General features: G+C 46.9%; 1 protein-coding gene and 1 long non-coding RNA gene across 5 annotated transcripts in view; both read right to left on the bottom strand.

Annotated features, from left to right (window-relative positions):
* The window catches only part of LOC309558193, a 1,089,490-nt gene that overhangs the window by 471,464 nt on the left and 598,594 nt on the right, over positions 1 to 19,432 (bottom strand). The gene's annotated exons all lie outside the window — the stretch shown is intronic.
* Positions 1 to 19,432, bottom strand: part of LOC309558327 (ubiquitin carboxyl-terminal hydrolase 22-A) — a 247,512-nt gene that overhangs the window by 120,413 nt on the left and 107,667 nt on the right. For all 4 annotated transcript variants that reach the window (XM_082261386.1, XM_082261387.1, XM_082261388.1 and 1 more), the window contains exon 7: positions 3,110 to 3,279. In XM_082261386.1, coding sequence (XP_082117512.1) covers positions 3,110 to 3,279 — 170 coding nt within the window. The remainder of the gene's footprint in view (positions 1 to 3,109; positions 3,280 to 19,432) is intronic.

Genomic DNA, 19,432 nt, shown 5'->3' with positions numbered 1-19,432 from the left:
AGGTTAATAGCTTGTTTAGAGAACCTTTTCATGATATGCTAATTTTTGGAGATAGGAATTTTGGTTTTTCATGAGCTGTATGCCAAAATCATCAATATTAAAACAAAAAAAAAGCCTTGCACTACTTCAGTTGTGTGTAATGAATCTAAAATATATGAAAGTCTAATGTTTATCAGTACACTACAAAAAATAATGAACTTTATCACAATATGCTAATTTTTTGAGAAGGACCTGTACATGGGGGCGTCTTATACACGGAAAAATACGGTACCTAGTGAGACGTAGACATTCTAGTTTTTCTTTAGAGATGCCTCTGTCCCTCAGAACCTGGGCTTTAACAGCCATGCCTTTAAGGGCTTATTCACAGTAGCACTTGGGGGAATGGGTGATAAAACCCTGTGGTTTAGCCATGCTTTTACTGCTTCTCAACCGCTATGCCATTCAAGTGAATCAGTCCCACTCTGCATCTGCAAATGGCCCAAAACCGCAAGCTATTGCAGGTTGAAGGGGTTAAGGCATGTTAATCATCTCCTCACCACCTGTCAAATGCTCACTGAAGAGCGTTCCAAATGTGGATCACTCTTCAGAGAGCAAAGACTCACGGCACGCCTGATAGTTAATTGGCCCTTGAGACAGAAGATCTAGACTTCTAGAAAAGACAGCAAAAGTGTTTGCCAAGTGTCTTATCAGATCAGGGCACTACATCCTCCTGGGTCAGTCTGAGAATCACTTGAATGCCCGCCATCTTTATCTTGTGAAACCAGTAAATCACAAATTTCAGGGGAGGAAAGGTATGGATCAGGGTGTAACGAACCCACTGAGCCAAATAGTGTTCAATGGTTCTGCTATATTAGCCTCTCTGTAGACTGTTGACAGGGCTCTACCTCTTTTGCTGTGGCAAGGCTTCTTGTTCCACCCCAATGGTTGATGAATATAACCTTTGGGGCATTGTCCGACAGATCAGAATAAATGACACTTCAGCCAGGGCAACCAATGGGACTACTCTGCAATCAAGACCTCTGTTCTGAGTGCTCAAAACTATTCCCCAGCATGACAAGCTAGCATCTGCCGTGAGGTTCTTTCAAAAGAAATAAAAAAAAAAAAAAAAAAAAAAAAAAAAAGAACTGACTCTGGAATTCTGAGCCACCAAGCCAGGACAACCTGGTCTTCGATACCAGATGAATCCATCTGTCCAAGTACTGGACTGACTTGTCCCACAATGACTGAATGTTGTGTGGAAGGGGGTGTGGAAAGAAACTAGCAAATAGGACTGCCTTGAAGAAGGCTACCATGCATTCTAGGGCTCTCGTGCAGAAGGGAGGAGTCTAAAAGCTCCTGGACTAACAAGTATAGGAGCAGAGAGTTTTAGGTTTCTACTGGGGAAAACATTCTAAGGGATGAGTTCGTTCCAGTGCCAATTTCTAGAATTTCAAGATCCAAACCTATTTCTGCAAGATCTGGAAGGTCAAGCTATTGTTTTCTGCCAGGTTCTAGTATCAATCTCTGATGGTTTAGGATCCAACCAAACCTTTGAAAGGTCTTGAAATACTTTATATTAAAAAGTTATCTTCTATGATAACGAAAGAGGGAAATTAAGTGTTCCAATTCTTAAAAATTTCGGAGCAAGGAGCAAGGGTTTGAGGTTTAAGATCAAAACAATGTTTTAAACAACTTTATAAAGACATACACAAATAAATAGCTACAGAAGAATTTCAAAAGACCTGCGTGTTCAACAACCCACAGTAAAACAAAATGATCTACAACTAGCATAAGTGCTCTTGCCACTCTATCAGTAAGTTAAATTCCTAAAAAGATACAGTGCAGCATGCAATTCTGAAAAGAGACTACTAGAGAAAAGTCAAAGAACAGCAGATGTCTTTTCAGCTTGTCATGAAAACACAATACTAAAATGGGAGGGAGAAAAAAAAAAAAAGAACATCAAAATTTAAATTTCTATTGTGATGCATGGTCGAGGTAGCTTTATGGTCTGAGGCTTGCCCTGCTGCCTCATGGTCATAATAGCTTACTATCATGAAGGCACAAGGAATCTGAAATTGTAACAATTGCAAAGAAGCATTTTTACAGAAAATGGAGAGTCCATATTCTTCTGGCAGTTGCACAAATTCCTCTCACACAACATTAAAGCCTAAGTTCCATTAAAAAAAAAAAAGCACAACCTACATTACTCACCATCAGTGTGTTGGGTCACTTGTGCTGTTGCCTCCACATTTCGGTGAAATAAATCCTACTTCTCAAATGCTCCACCCATCTTTTGGTGCAGCACATGTTAAAAGGACTGAGGGAGCTGTGACAGCCCCCCCCCCCCCTCATCCATTAATAGAAGCCATACCATAGCTTCTATGAATGAATTTGGATCTATACATGGGAGGGTAGGCAAATGAATAAAAGATCTTCCCCTCTACATTCATAGACCTTGTTTAATTTGTAGAAGCTATAGTACAGCTATGAATAGAGGGTGGAAAAAAAGTCAAGCACTCTTGATAAATGGTCATCTCAGCTCTCTCAGTTCCACTAACCCCCACTGCATTGGAAGACAACGCCAGCAAAGATGCATCAGAGTAGGAAGATTCCCTAAACAAGGAGACAGCAGCACAGGGGGACACATCACACTAATGGTAAAGTAATTCCCTTTGGGCTTATTTTTTATTTGAACTAAACTTAGACTTTACCGTACATTGTTAAAAAAATATATACAGTTAATAGCAGTAAGATGCCACATTACATAGTGCCTGTCTACAAAGGACTCCTTGCTATAGAAATTAGTTTGCAAAACACACAAATACAGGAGAAATTCTGGACATGGTTAATTCATTTCAGCCATACTTACTTGGTACAAACACGAGTGAATGTTCAACACTTCACTCATGCAATGTTTTGGCACAAACACTAGTGAATGTTCAACACTTCACTCATGCAATGTTTGCAGATCGTTTAAAATGTGTATATTTTTTTTCCCTTTCTCATGTCCTCCCTACATCACAACTGGTAGTATATTAAAACGGTGTTGCTTTGGCCCACAAGGAGTGGGCAAGGACAAAGAAAGTAAAACCAGTAAGACTCTAAATTTAGGCAGCACTCATGAGCTTACCTCTTGAAAAAGAGTTGACATTTCACAAACCAAGCAAGAGTTGGGGCTTTGCATTTCACATTTGTGGCGATCAGAAAGGAAGAAGTCACGTAGCAGGGGAGTGTGGGTAAGTGCCTGGACGATACAGTTCATAAAACATGTATTCCCGAGATTGATTAGGCCTCGCAGACCTAGGAAAAAGTGGAAAATTAGTGTTCCTTAGTTAGTCTTCCTTAGAGAACACAGCATGGTCATACTGATGCTCAGTGGTGAAAACAGTAATCTATCAAAGGGATTGCCTACATTTAGAGAAGGCAGACTATTTCTTTAAAAATATGAACTTATCAACCTTGAAAATCTTATAAATCAAAAAGGGTGAAAAAAATGGTGTTCCATAAACACCAATTTGACCAAGTACATTTAAATACTGATGTATATTTTATTAAATAATAAACTGTGGCTACCAGAGCATAAGTACTTGCTCCAGTTTTTACTTGTACACAGGCAATATATACAAAGTGTGTGTATGTAGGTGATTTGCTTTCTACACACGGAAATGTGGAATTTCTAGAACAGGGTAGTTTAGATATCCAAAATGACCAATTGTTGGGAGGTGCAGGCAACATTTTGTCAGTTGCTCTATACAGAATAAATGAACTGCAAGTGCAAAAGAAAACTTTAAAATAGGCCCCATTTGCACTGAAACATAGCATTTTATGGGCAGTCAACACTTATTGAATTGTTTATGTGCATGTACAATTCCTTCTGCCATCTACAAATGTGGTCAGTTAAGTCATAGATGGGTCATTTTTCTTTAAGCAGCTGGGAGACTATCCCGCCGCCAGAATAAATGTCTCAACTCTGCAGTATATAACCTGCAGCGCTGATCAAATATACATTTTCCAGTAGTGTTAATCAGCATATCAACTTCTGTACAACCACAGTGCCCATACATGGCTCGAAATCCAGCCAGTTCATTGGAGGCGGCTGAATTTTGATCCATCTATGGGCAGCTTTATCCTGTCTTCTAATGCACATACATTGCTGATTTTTTATTTTTTTTTGCAATCTCTCTCAAACAGTGTGTGCACATGCTCACAATGCCAACTGGTTCCTCAGGGTTCTGCATGTATAAAAAGACAATATTCAGAATGTGACCAGAAGAAAAAAATACACTGAATAAGGGTGGGTATTGTATGTAGCTAGTGTTGACGACAACACTTCAGAGAGGCATTAGGGAGGGAAGAATTGAGATTGGGATATATTTAAAATATTTTAAATACTCAAGGTCTGAGCTTTACTTGACAGTGCACTCCATAGAGTTTAAATTGAACTGCATAGAATTATAGGCTTTCATAAGATTTAGTGTATATAGTAAGTTTGGATGAGGGTGAATGAAATATTGCCTGGATTTGAGAAGTTGAACATTTTTGTTATTCATAAGCAATCAACAATGGACACATATTTCATGTTGGTCACACACACGTAATGATAAAAATGCAATCGATATTATCTTTGATACTTTGAAATTGCCTTTTGCTCAAAAACAATACGACTGATTATAACCAATCGTATGCGTCATTGCATTAAGTTTTCCAATAGGACTGCACAATCCTTTTCATGAAAAAAGATAATTTAGAGCTGGTTCACAAAGGAACAGACTGCTGCTGGAGCGCTTCACCTCTCCAGCACCTGTCTATTACCAACTGCAGGAGGGGGCAACGCAGTGAACGATTCAGAGCAGTACCATGTGATTCTGTACAGTGCGCTGCGATAAAATACAACATGTCTGCATTTTAGTGCAGCACTGTCCTACGTTGTAGTGCGAATAGGACACACAGAAAATCTTTGTTATCTGTGTAGTCTTGCGGTGACAGGTGTTTTTCAGTGAAGTAAAATCATACTGCGTGTGAATGCACCCTTATTGTTTAAACTGTACATTTATTGCAGTTTCTGACATAGGCTTTTTGCACCAAAGCAGTTGTTATATCAGGTTATCACTTTTTAAACTTTGATGCATTCTTTAGGTTTTTCTAGTTAAAGACCGTGGGCTCAATCCACTAAAGGAGATTGCACGTGATATTTGGAATATGTGAATAATCTGGTCCAAATATCACATGCAATTATGAAAAATGAAATTCAATTAAATGCATTTACCGCAAATAAACAAACAAACACGTGGTGAATACTGCATAAACATTAAAGTCAATTCACAAAAATAAATACATTAATTTAATAAGTAGGGGTCTAACCTCGCAATATTTAAGGAATGTATGAAAGTAATATAGCTGGTTGTTAAAGCAGTTGCTTCTGGGTTTATTAAAAGTCAGCAGCTACAAAAAGTGTAGCTACTGATTTTATACTCACTTGTCCCACGATCCAGCGATGCGGCCTTCTGAACCCTCGGTTCTCTCCCCTTCGCTGGCATCACAAGTGTGGGCAATCGGCTGAGACAGCTGTGCGAGTCTCACTGCACCTCCTCAATGGCCAGGCATCTTCTTGGAACTGTGACGTGTACCAAAAGATTGCAGGGAGGGAAAGGGAGGGGAGAACGCCCGCTCGGGGTGTCGCGGCGCTCTGAGCAGAAGTAGAAGCTGGGTACCTGTCAAAACTAGGTACCCACGCCCCCCCAAAAAATGAAATGCAAAATGTGGCATGTAAGGGGGTGAGTCCCTAAAGCGGAACTTCCACTTTTGGGTGGAACTCTGCTTTGAGCATTTGGCACCAGCTGGCATCCTAACGGCAATGACTCTCTTCTCTTCTGTCATTGGGGGATAATCCACTGACCGCAGAATGTACAAATCCCAATTCCAAAAAAGTCGGGATGCTATGTAAAAATCTACATAAAACAGAATGCAAATCTCAAACCCATATTTTATTCATAATAGAAAACAGAAAAAACTATCAAATAATTAAGGGTATATTCACACCAAATACACTGGGGTGCGTTTTGAGCTCATTCCCAAAGCATGGTAACCAAAAACATAGTTTCCCTTTGAATGCAGTATACACCAGCTCTGGAAAAAAAAAAAAAAAAAAAGTAGGGCATGCACAACAAAAAAGTTGTGACAGGGCCATGTTTACTATAGTATACATCCCCTCTATTTTTAAAACACTATAAACTGGGAACTGAGAAGATTAGTTGCTGGAGCTTTGAGAGAGGAAGGTTGTCCCATTCTTGCCCAATATAGGATTTTAATGCTCAACAGTCCTTTGTCATATTTTCCATTTCAAGATGTGCCAAATTTATTCAGTTTGTAAAAGGTCTGGGCTACAGGCAGGCCAGTTAAGCACCTGGATTCTTCTACTACGAAGCCGTGCTGTTGTCATAGATGCAGTATAGCATTGTCCGGTAAAAAATGCAAGGCCTTCCCTGGAAAAGACTTCATCTGGATGGGAGCAAATGGTGCCTTAAAACCTTGATAAAACTTTCAGTGTTGATGGTGCCTTTCCAGTTGTGCAAATTGCCCATTCCATACCAATGCTCCCCCATACCAGGCTTTTGAACTGACTGCTGAAAACAAGCCAGAAGGGCACACTCCTCTTTAGTCTGGAGGATGAGGCCCTCTTGGAAGGCAAAAAAAAAAAAGTCCCAATTTTGATTTCTGTGTTGCAAAGTAGAAAACGTCTGTGGTCAGAGTATTGACCCAAAGAAGACGGCGGCGTTTCCAGATCATGCTCAGATATGGCTTCTTTGCATGATAGAGTTTTAACTTTATGAAGGCACAGGGAACTGTTCACAGACAAAAATTTTTTTTTTTATTTTTATTTTAAGTATTTCTGAGACCATGCAGCAACATCTGCCACAGAATCATGCCTGAATGCAGTGCCATGTGAAAAGATCACAGGCATCCAATGTTGTGTTTTGTACTCTAAAATTCCTTTCTCTGAGTCCTCCGACAGTCGCCGCCCTCTTCATATTCGTCACAATGGGGGTATTAGACTTTGCTCCGAAGGAGTAGCTAGGCAACAGAATATGTTAATATAAAAGTTTTAACACATCCCACCCCCAGGGGGTGGTCCCCTCAGTCAATACCCTCCTACTTCCTGTATCCATACTCCAGTTTCAGTGGAATAGCAGTAGAGTACATTCAACCCCAAAAGAGGGGCGGGGGCGGTGACTGTCGGAGGACTCAGAGAAAGGAATTTTACAGGTAAGATTTTACAAAAATTCCGTTTTCTCTTACGTCCTCCGACAGTCGCCGCCCTCTTCATATTCGTCACAATGGGGACGTCCCAAAGCAGTGCAAACATGAGGGGTGGGAAACGCAGCCGCGCCCAAGGCAACGCCGTCTCCACAGCAGAGAAAGGAACATTACCAAAGGAAGGAAACCCTCTGGGCAACAGAAGAAAAAACTTGCTCAACAGAAGCAAAAGAATCCCAGGAGAACAAATAACCTAGGGATAACAACATGTATCCCAACAGCCAAGAAGCCCATACAAGAGGCTCTAGGGAACTGCCGCACTAAGAACCTTGCGGCCAAAGGAAGCATCTGCCGATGCCTGAACATCCACTCTGTAGAATTTTGTGAAGGTGTGAACGGACGACCAAGTCGCCGCCTTACACACCTGGGCCACAGAAGCCCCATGACGACAGGCCCAAGACGTACTCAGAGATCTTGTAGAGTGCGCCTTTACAGGCACAGGGGGAACCTTCCCCTTTAAAGCATAGGCCTGTTCCACAGTTTGTCTGATCCATTTGGCAATGGTAGAGGCCGATGCAGCCAAGCCCTTCCGAGGTCCCTCAGGAAGGACAAACAAAGAATCCGACTTGCGGAAAGATTCGGTCGATTTCAGATAAACCCTAATCGCCCGAACATCCAAGGAATGCAGCTCCACCTCCTTCGGATGTTTGGGCTTCGCGCAGAGCGAAGGCAGGACAATATCCTCATTGATGTGAAAATCCGAAACCCTCTTCGGAAGAAAAGAAGGGTTAGGTCGTAAGACCACCTTATCCAGATGAAGGACCAGATACGGAAACTTGCAGGACAAAGCCGCCAGCTCCGAAACCCTGCGAGCCGAAGTGATCGCCACCAAAAAAGTGACTTTCTTGGACAACATGGACAACGAGATCTTCCTGATCTGTTCAAAAGGAGCATGTTGTAGCACGGACAGAACAAGATTCAAGTCCCAAGGAGGCAAAGGTTCCCTCCTAGGAGGGACCAGATGTCGCACCCCTTGAACAAAAGGTACTAACCAACGAGTTAGATGCCACAGGACGTTGAAAAAGAACGGCCAGCGCAGACACCTGACCCTTGACCGTAGCCAGCGCCAAACGCTGGTCGACACCCGTCTGAAGGAAGGACAACACCCTAGACACCGAGTAAGTGCGAGGTGAAAACCCCCTGGACTCACACCAGGCAAAGTAGGCCTTCCAAGTACGGTGATAGACCTTCCCCGAGGAAGACTTCCTCGCGTTAATCAAAGTGTGAATGACCTCCGGAGAGAGACCCCGATCCTTCAGGACCTCGGTTTCAACAGCCAGGCCGTCAAAGCCAGCGACTGTAAAGCAGGATGGAATATCGGTCCTGGAGACAAGAGATCTTCTCAAAGAGGCAGACGCCAAGGAGCGTCGACCGCCAGGTTCACGAGGTCCGCGTACCAGGACCGGCGAGGCCAGTCCGGTGCCACAAGAATCACCGCGTGTGGTTCCGAATTCAACCTGCGAAGGAACCTGGGCAGCAACTGGATCGGCGGGAACGCATACAGCAGCCGATACTGGTGCCACGGGGCCACCAACGCGTTGGACGCGTCTGCCCGAGGATCGCGCGTCCTTGCCACGAACCTTTTTACCTTGTTGTTCAGACGAGACGCGAACAGGTCCACTTCCGGAAGACCCCACTTCGCGCACAACATCTGGAAGACAGCCGGGTGGAGAGACCATTCCCCCTGATCCAGGGTCTGGCGACTCAGATAATCCGCCTGCCAGTTCTCCACCCCCGGAATGTGTACCGCCGATATCGCCGGGACATGAGTCTCGGCCCAAGAAAGAATGCCGGCCACTTCCCGAGCCGCTCGGGCACTCCTGGTGCCCCCTTGGTGATTGACGTAAGCCACAGCCGTGGCATTGTCCGTCTGCACCCGAACCGGACAGCCATGCAGCCTGTCCGTCCAACGGTGAAGGCAAAGATTTATCGCACGCAACTCCAGAATGTTGATCGGCAGGGAGGATTCCTCCCCCGACCAAGTCCCCTGGGCAGACAGAACGCCCAGAACACCACCCCAGCCCGACAGGCTGGCGTCCGTGGTGATCACCGTCCATGAAAGAGGACGAAAAGACTTTCCCCCCCGACACCGCCGGGGATTGGAGCCACCACAGAAGATCCCTTCTGGTGCGACGGCTCAACGAAATCTGGACATCCAGAGACTGCGGACGCCCGTCCCACTTGGACAGAATCTCCGCTTGGAGACCCCTCGTGTGAAACAGGGCAAAGGGAATTGCCTCGAAAGCCGAGACCATCAGACCCAGACACCGCATGCACTTCCGCAGGGATGAGCACGGAACGTCCCTGAGGGACTGGACTTCTCCCTGAAGAACCTTGAGTTTGTCTTCCGGCAGGAAGACCTTCGCCTGGACCGAGTCCAGGATCATTCCCAAATAGGGAAGACGAACCGCCGGGCACAGCGTCGACTTCGGATAATTTATCGTCCAACCAAACTCCTGCAGAGTCTGCACCGTGACGGACAGATCCTTCTCCAGACCCTGGCTGGTCGCAGACCGAACCAGAATGTCGTCCAGATACTCCAGGACAGAGATGCCCTGGGCCCTTAACAAGGCCAGCAGTGGCGCAAGCACCTTGGTGAAAACCCGCGGAGCCGAAGCGAGGCCAAAAGGCAACGCCACGAATTGGTAGTGATCCTCCGCAATGGCGAATCGAAGGTACCTCTGGTGACCCTCGAAAATGGGGATGTGTAGGTACGCATCCTTCAGATCGATGGAGGCCATGAATTCCCCCGGAACCAGGGCAGCCACCACCGACCGCAGAGATTCCATGCGGAACTTGCGAACCCGCACAAAGCGGTTTAGAGCCTTCAGGTCCAGAATTGGACGAACCTTGCCCTCCTTCCTGGGTACAGTGAACAGATTCGAATAGAACCCCCGAAATCTGTCCCGATGAGGCACCGGGACCACCACTCCCTGAGCTCTCAGGTCCCGCACCGCCAGGTGCAGATCCCGCAAACGCTCCGGAGACAGTTGAAGATTTGAGGGAAAAAATCTGCCCACCGGCCGAGAGAGAAACTCGATCTTGTAACCAGATCGAACGATTTCCTGAACCCACCTGTCCCGAACACGGGCCAGCCAAGGTTGTAGAAATCCGAGCAAGCGTCCCCCCACCCCAGAACCGGGTGAGGGCGCCCCTTCAGGCCGCACTGTTGTGGGCAGCGGATCCGGATTGGCCGGACTTCTGCTTACCTGTCCACGGCTTCTTTTGAGAGCCCTGACCTTTGAACGGTTTGCCCTTAAAGTGCGGCCGAAAGGCACGAAAGGACCCCTGAGAGGGCCGAAAGGAAGCATGCTTCTTACCAGTAGTCGACTTAGCCTTCTGGGATTGGGGCAAGAGCGTGCTCTTACCACCCGTGATCCCCTTTATCAATGTATCCAAGGATTCACCAAAAAGGCGAGAACCGTCATAAGGAAGATTGGCTAAAGTCTTGCGAGAAGATTGGTCCACCGACCAACACTTCAACCAAACCAAGCGGCGAGACAACACCGCCACACCGTGTACACGTGCGGCCAACGGGACCATATCCAAGTCCGCATCGCACAAATACATGACACCCTGATGGATTTGATCCACCATGTCCAATGTCGCCTGCGGGGCTGAGTCAGCCACCAAAACGCGTCTAAGCACCTGCGTCCAACTCGCGACCGCCTGGGCCGCCATAAGGGAAGCAAACAGAGCTTTCAACATAGAACAGGTATGACGGGCAAGAGACTCCAGCCTCTTGTCCGTGGCATCCCGGAACACCGGGGTATCCTCAGCAGGAATCGCAGTGGATTTATTCAAAACCGCGATCGCGTGATCCACCGGAGGTGGTACACACCAACGCTCGTCAGTAGCGGGCGTGAAAGGATAACGCAATTTGAACCTACTGGGTACAGCAAAAGGCTTGCGGATATTACGCCATTGCTCTTTAACAGCGTTTTGAAAATCATCCGTGCAGGGAAAAACCTGCGATGTTTTGCGCCGTCTCTTTGTCCCATAAGCTGCCAAGGCAGCAGGTGGACACGGTTCATCCTGCAAGCGCAGCGTATGTTTAATAGAAGCAACCATTTCATCCATGGAGTGCAAGCTCTTCAGACGAGCCAGGGGGAGAATCATCCACCCCTTCAACCTCAGCCTCCACCTCCGACCCCACAAGATCCAGGGAGGAACGGGACCCTGATAAGGAGACCCCGGCCACACCAGCCCCTGCACCATCACCCTCAGAACCAGAGGAAACTGAATCTCTGGACCTTTTTGTGGATTGAGCAGCCACCAGCATTTGCACCTGTGCTGCCAGATTAGCCACAATCGCAGCCAAATCCCCCCCTGGGGGGGAAACAGCAGTCCCCTGACTACCCATCAATGTGGTAGGAAATTTGCTCTCCTGAGAATCCATTGCCCAAAAATTATTGCTGGCCAAGAAGGGGTTAACTGCCCCTTTAACGAGCGCAGCGAGCGCAGCCCACCGCACACACACACAGCACAATTGGGACCCCCACAGGGAAGACACAGAACCCAGGCAATGGACAAAGGAAGATTAGAAGGTAAAAACCTGAAGGAGACCTCGCTGTAGCTGCCGCCGCGATCGTGCACACCAGGAAAGAGGAAGTGATGCAATCAGGGCGCTCTGTGAAAGCCTATGGAAGGCTACAGGAAAATGGCCGCCCGCAGTTAAAACATGCGGCTGGGCGAGTGCAGGCAAAATGGCGCCGTAACCGCCGCTCCCCCACTACAGTGATGCACCAACACCACCCATGCCAAAAAAACATGGCGGATCGCCGTAACGATCGCTGTAAAGTGCCCCAACATGTTCAAAATCATGTCCCACAGCACACAGCCTTCACACATACACAGGCTGACACAGAGTGCAGCCCAGCCCCCCCCCCCCCCCCCTCCTCAAGCCCACAGCATGCAGCCAGAGAGACAGGGAGAAACAAATCCTCAGTGTGAACACAGGCAGGGTAACACAGTCCCAGACTGACAGCCCCCCCAAATCAGACAGGTCCCCACATAAATACACTTACCTCCACGGATGGCGTGGGGAACCCGCACAGGCGAACAAACCGCTGCACACAAGGCATGGAGAGTCGCATCCAGGACGCAGCATAATGGTGGGTTAAGAAACCGCACAGCGTCCAGTGAGGTAGCCACCTCACCAAGCATCCCTGCACCGAACGGATGGGTCGTTCACTGCGCCAGGAGCGATACCTGACTGAACGCTCGATGGCAGGCTGGGAAGCCACCGACCCACAACCTGCGACCAGGGGGGATCAGCCTGAGACCCAGCCCGCACGAATCCTCTTCATCAGAAGAACTAACTAACGCTGAAAAAAGAACAGCTAAGTAAAGCAAGAGAGAAAACTCAAACAAAAAATCAAAAAAGAAGAAAGTCTGGGGCACAAAACCCCAGCACAGAGAGAGCCAGCCACTCCTGACAAGCTAGACATTGAAACTGGAGTATGGATACAGGAAGTAGGAGGGTATTGACTGAGGGGACCACCCCCTGGGGGTGGGATGTGTTAAAACTTTTATATTAACATATTCTGTTGCCTAGCTACTCCTTCGGAGCAAAGTCTAATACCCCCATTGTGACGAATATGAAGAGGGCGGCGACTGTCGGAGGACGTAAGAGAAAGCCTAATTTGTTTCAAAATGTTCATTCAGCTCTTCCTTGTTAGTGCCACCTATTTTGTTTTTGTTGCCCTGTTCCAACTTTTAGAAATGTTGCTGCCATCAATTTGAAAATTACATTTTTTTTTCCATTAATTGTACATATTCACTATCTTAAATTTTCTATTGTGAATACAATATCGGTTTGTGAGATTTGCAAACCATTGTATTTTGTTCTTATACAGGTTTTTATCAGGCTTAGAGCTGGCTGTGGGGGCAGCTGCCGCAGAAGGTCTATATTTTACACACACACACACACACACACAGTGCCTTGCGAAAGTATTCACCCCCTTGAACTTTGCGACCTTTTGCCACATTTCAGGCTTCAAACAAAGATATAAAACAAATTTTTTTGAAGAATCAACAAGTGGGACACAATCATGAAGTGGAATGAAATTTATTGCATTTCAAACTTTAACAAATAAAAAACTGAAAAATTGGGCGTGCAAAATTATTCAGCCCCCTTAAGTTAATACTTTGTAGCGCCACCTTTTGCTGCGATTACAGCTGTAAGCCGATTGGGGTATTTCTCCATCAGTTTTGCACATCGAGAGACTGAAATTTTTGCCCATTCCTGGGCATGGAGAGCGTTTGTGAACAGCAGTTTTGAGTTCTTTCCACAGATTCTCGATTCGATTCAGGTCTGGACTTTGACTTGGCCATTATAACACCTGGATATGTTTATTTGTGAACCATTCCATCGTAGATTTTGTTTTTATGTTTTGGATCATTGTCTTGTTGGAAGACAAATCTCCGTCCCAGTCTCAGGTCTTTTGCAGACTCCCATCAGGTTTTCTTCCAGAATGGTCCTGTATTTGGCTCCATCCATCTTCCCATCAATTTTAACCATCTTCCCTGTCCCTGCTGAAGAAAAGCAGGCCCAAACCATGATGGATGCCACCACCATGTTTTGACAGTGGGGATGGTGTGTTCAGGGTGACTAGCTGTGTTGCTTTTATGCCAAACATAACGTTTTGCATTGTTGCCAAAAAGTTCGATTTTGGTTTCATCTGACCAGAGCACCTTCTTCCACATGTTTGGTGTGTCTCCCAGGAGGCTTGTGGCAAACTTTAAACACTTTTTATGGATATCTTTAACAGCTTTCTTGACACTCTTCCATAAAGGCCAGATTTGTGCAGTATACGACTGATGGACAGTCTCCCACCTCAGCCGTAGATCTCTGCAGATCATCCAGAGTGATCATGGGCCTCTTGGCTGCATCTCTGATCAGTCTTGTATGAGCTGAAAGTTTAGAGGGACGGCCAGGTCTTCGTAGATTTGCAGTGGTCTGATACTCCTTCCAATTCAATATTATCGCTTGCACAGTGCTCCTTGGGATGTTTAGAGCTTGGGAAACCTTTTTGTATCCAAATCCGGCTTTAAACTTCTCCACAACAGTATCTCGGACCTGCCTGGTGTGTTCCTTTTTCTTCATGATGCTCTCTGTGCTTTAAACGGACCTCTGAGACTATCGCAGTGCAAGTGCATTTATACAGAGACTTGCTTACACACAGGTGGATTCTATTTATCATCATTAGTCATTTAGGTCAACATTGGATCATTCAGAGATCCTCACTGAACTTCTGGAGAGAGTTTGCGGCACTGAAAGTAAAGGGTCTGAATAATTTTGCACGCCCAATTTTTCAGTTTTTTTATTTGTTAAAAAAGTTTGAAATATCCAATAAATTTCGTTCCACTTCATGATTGTGTCCAACTTGTTGATTCTTCACAAAAAAATTACAGTTTTATATCTTTATGTTTGAAGCCTGTGAAGCCTGAAATGTGGCAAAAGGTCGAAAAGTTCAAGGGGGCCGAATACTTTCGCAAGGCACTGTGTGTGTGTGTGTGTGTGTGTGTGTGTGTGTGTGTGTGTGTGTGTGTGTGTGTGTGTGTGTGTGTGTGTATGTATGTATGTATATATATATATATATATATATATATATAAAAATAAAGGATGCATGTGGAAGGAGTATCATCGTTGAGAATTATTAAAGTGGAACTGAAATCAAAAGTTTTTCATGTAATAGGGAACACAGCTAGGAATGTTACATGTACATAGAGGTGGGTATACACACAAAAAAATCCTGCAGAACTAGACGAATTTCAGTTTCCCTCTCTGTTCAACAGAAGCTGTTTGTTAGACTGGCTTCTGTAGAACAGTTCTGCTGGAAAACTAGCATTCGATCAGCCACTGCAACCAAGCGCTGACCAGTGAATTTTGACAGGGGGGGGAGAGCAACAGATTAAAACAGCTCAGAGGGGAGGGGGGATGCCTACATCCACCTTGCTTGCATGGATGCGGGAACCTGAGTTTATTTTTTCATTCAACCTACTGGTTAATAACCGTGTATAACCAGCTTTAGCAGTACCCTGTAAATGTACCTTCTATCTGGAACCCCTCCTGCAAAATAGCAGTGCACTTCCTGGTGCAGGACTATGCCCTCCCTAAGGTGGAAGAAAGGAAAGAACAGTACCTTACAGGAGAGAGCCACCAACTAGGACATGTCTGACAGATGAAATAGAAGCCAAAAATGCTGTTTTGACGAACAGGTCACATAAAAGCGAAAAAGGGAAGTAAAAAAAAAAAAAAAAAAAAAGTGCAGCGCTTCAGAAGCTCAAACAGAACCAAGCTGAGAGCCAATGGAAGCACCCTGGAAAAAAATATATTTTTTCAAAAAGGAGATCAAAGACAGGAGGTCTTTGAAAGACAAATGACAGGGCCTCGATCTGGCTTTTCAAATTGCTTAAGGCCAAGTTCTGGTTAAAACCTGATTGTAGGAATGCCAGAATGCAAGGCACAGTCATTTCTGTAACTGAAGTGCCTGTAGTCACATTAGGCAAAAAAGGATTTCTAGATACAACAGTTGAACTTCCTGGGAGTAACAGACTCAGAAACCCCTCTCTATTTTAAGGCCTGGGTTTTAACAACCATGCTGTTAAAGCCAGAGTATGAAAAGCAGAATGGAATAGAGCGCCCTAAGATAACAGGTCTGGCCTTTTGGGGGGAGGGGGGAATAGGCCAGCGGTCATCTGCTAGAAGTCTTGAGTATATCTGTGTACTAGGTTCTCCTCAACCAGTTTGATGCCATATAAAAAAAGATCATAAAAACAAAAAAAAAAAAAAAAAAATTGAATTTTTGTAAGAAAATTATTTTCTCTGAGTCCTCCGACAGTCGCCGCCCACTCATACAGTCTTCACTTATGGGTATTGGTCTTATCCACAGGAGTAAGCTAGGCAGAAGATTTTGTTAGAAACATTCACAAAAAACTGCATAGACACATCTACAGGGGGCTGTCCCTCTGGTCCAATACCCCCGGCTAGCCCAATTCAGTTTGGTAGCAAGCAGTAGATAGTCCATGAAACCCAAAAGAGGGGTGGGGGGCGGCGACTGTCAGAGGACTCCGAGAAGAGAATTTTACGGTAAGATCTTACAAAAGTTCTATTTTCTATTACGTCCTCTGACAGTCGCCGCCCACTCATACAGTCTTCACTTATGGGATGTCCCAAAGCAGTGTAGACATGAGGGGTGGGAAACGCAACTGTCTCAAAAGGTAACGAAGCACCCAAGGTCAGATAAAAGAACCGTATCTGAACCAGAAAGGTAACCCACTGGGTAACAGGAAAGCTCAACAGGAGCGGACCAACCCAGGAAGGCAAAATAGCCAAGGGGGAAAAAACCCCAACAGGAGGGGACTGGCTAAAAACGCCATGCCCAAGTACCGCCGCACTCAGAACTTTGCGGCCAAAGGAGGCATCTGCCGATGCCTACACATCAAGTATGTAATTTTGTAAAGGCGTGCACGGACGACCAGGCCACCACTTTGCACACCTGGGACACCTACGCATGATGGCGAAAGGCTCAAGACGCACCCACCGCTCGAAAGAGTGCGCCGCGACAGGGAAGGGCGGAACCCGTTCCCCAAGCGAAGAAGCCTGTACAACCGTCCGTCTGAACCATTCAGAAACGGTTGCCGCAGACATACCCTTCTGAGGTCCCTGAGGAAGGACAAAAAGACAATCCGACTTTCTGAAGGATTCGTTAGATGACAGGAAAACCCTGATCGCCCTGACCACATCCAAAGAATACAAGGCAAACTCCTTAGGATGCTTAAGATTCGCAGCGAAGGTAAAACAATGTCCTCATGGAGATGGATTTCAGACACCACCTTCTGAAGGAAGGATTGATGAGGTCGCAAGACCACCTTATCCCTATGAACCACCAGGTACGGTGGTAGAGGAATCTCCCCGATGTTCTCAAAGGGGGGACGTTGCAAAACGGACAGAACTAAATTCAAGTCCCAAGGGGGTAAGGGCGCCCTCCGAGGGGGGGGGCCAGATGAGTTACCCCTTGAATAAAAGGTGCGGATCAAGAAATTTGACGCCAAGGGGCGCTGGAAAAGAATGGCCAGCGCAGAAAGCCGACCCTTAATAGTAGTCAGCACAAGACGCTGGTCCACACCAGATTGCAGGAAGGCTAACACCCTCGCCACCGAAAGGAGCGAGGCTGGAAACCCTGCGATTCGCACCAGGCGAAGTAAGCCTTCCAGGTATGATAATAAATCTTACCGGACAAGGCCTTCCCAGCTCTAAGCAAGGTAGGAATGACCGCCGACGAGAGACCTCGATCTCTCAAGACCTGGCTTCTAACAGCCACGCTGTCAGAGCCAGCGACTGTAAAGCAGGATGGAAGATCAGCCCGAGACAACAGATCGTCTCGTAAGGGGAGGCTCGACGACCATTTACAGGATGTCCGCGTACCAAGACCGACGCGGCGAGTCCGGGCCCCAAGGACCACCAACCTCGGTTTCCGAGACCAACCTGCGAAGGAACCGTGACAACAACTGGATCGGGGGGGGGGGGGGGCATAAATCAGGCGATACTGATTCCAAGGCACCACCAGCGCATCCGAGGCGGCTGCCAGAGGATTGAGTGTTCTTGCCACGAACCTTCCTACCTTGTTTAGAGGGTCCAGGATCCACGTCCGGGGATCCCCATCGCGCACACAGCAGCCAGAACACCTCCTGGTGTAGGGACCAGTCCCCCTAGTCCGGGGTCTGGCGACTCAGATAGTCGGCCTGACAGTTTTCCACAATTGGAAAGTGAACTGCCGAAAGCGCCGAGACCCGCGTCTCAGCCCAAGACAGAATCTCGGCCACTTCCTTGGCCGCCCGGGCACTCCTGGTGCCCCTTGGTGATTGATGTACGCCACAGCAGTGGTGTTGTTGTCTGATCGCTCTCAGTTCCAAGACATCGGTAGGGAGGATTCCTCCTCCAACCAAGTGCCCTGGACAGACAAGTTGCATAGAACGCCACCCCAGCCCGACAGGCTGGCGTCCGTTCCATAACATCGGCCGGAAGGATTTCCCTTCCGTCAGAGCCGAAGACTGGAGCCACTACAGAAGGTCTGCTCTGACCCGGTGACTCAAAGATATCCTCCTTTCCAAGGACTGAGGATGTCTGTCTCACCTGGCTAGGATCTCCGCTTGCAGAGATCGCGTGTGGAACTGTGCAAACGGCATCGCCTCGAAGGCTGACACCATCAAACCTAGGGACCGCATGCAGGTCCTGAGTGATGAGGATTCACTGTCCCTGAGAGACCTGACCTTGTTCTGCAGAGTCCAGAGTTTGTCCTCCGGCAGGAAAACTCTCGCCTGGCCGGAGTCCAGGACCATTTGCAGGTAAGGGAGACGGACAGAAGGGGACAATGTCGACTTCTGAAAAATGATGGCCCACCTGAACTCCTGGAGCGTCTTAACCGTGGTTGACAGATCGCACAACAGAGTTGGACTGGAACTCGACCTTAACAGGAGATCGTCCAGATATCCAAGGATTGCGATCCCCTGCGCCCGCAACAGGGCCAGAACAGGAGCCAAAACTTTGGTAAACACCCTTGGAGCAGAAGCGAGACCGAAAGGTAACACCACGAACTGATAGTGCTCCTCCGCGATTGCGAATCGGAGGTATTTCTGATGACCCTCGAATATAGGGATGTGTAGATACGCATCCTAGAGGTTGATTGAAGCCAGGAAATCTCCCGGGCTCAGAGAGACCACCACCGATCGGAGGGATTCCATACGGAATTTTCGAACCCGCACAAAGCGGTGTAGAAACTTTAGGTCCAGAATCGGATGCACCTTGCCCTCCTTTCTGGGCTCCGTGAACAGATTTGAGTAAAACCCCCGAAACCTGTCCCGATGTGGCAGCGGGACGATAACCCCCTGGGCGAGGAGATCCTGAACCGCCCGTTGGAGATCTTGGAAACGATCTGGGGTCCAATGAAGATTTGAGGGAAAGAATCTGTCCGCTGGGCGTGATCGAAATTCGATCTTGTACCCCGACCCAATTAGTTCCTGAACCCATCTGTCCTGAATTCTGGACAGCCAAGGTTCGGGAAAACAGAGCAGATGTCCCCCCACCCCTGAAACGGGTGAGGGCGCCCCATCAGGTTGAGGCGGACGGGGCTGC

This window comes from Pelophylax lessonae, assembly GCF_965119305.1.
Source record: "Pelophylax lessonae genome assembly, chromosome: 6".
NCBI classification, from domain to species: domain Eukaryota; kingdom Metazoa; phylum Chordata; class Amphibia; order Anura; family Ranidae; genus Pelophylax; species Pelophylax lessonae.
Note: the sequence above shows the minus strand (reverse complement) of the source record. Positions and strands in the feature narration are given on the sequence as shown.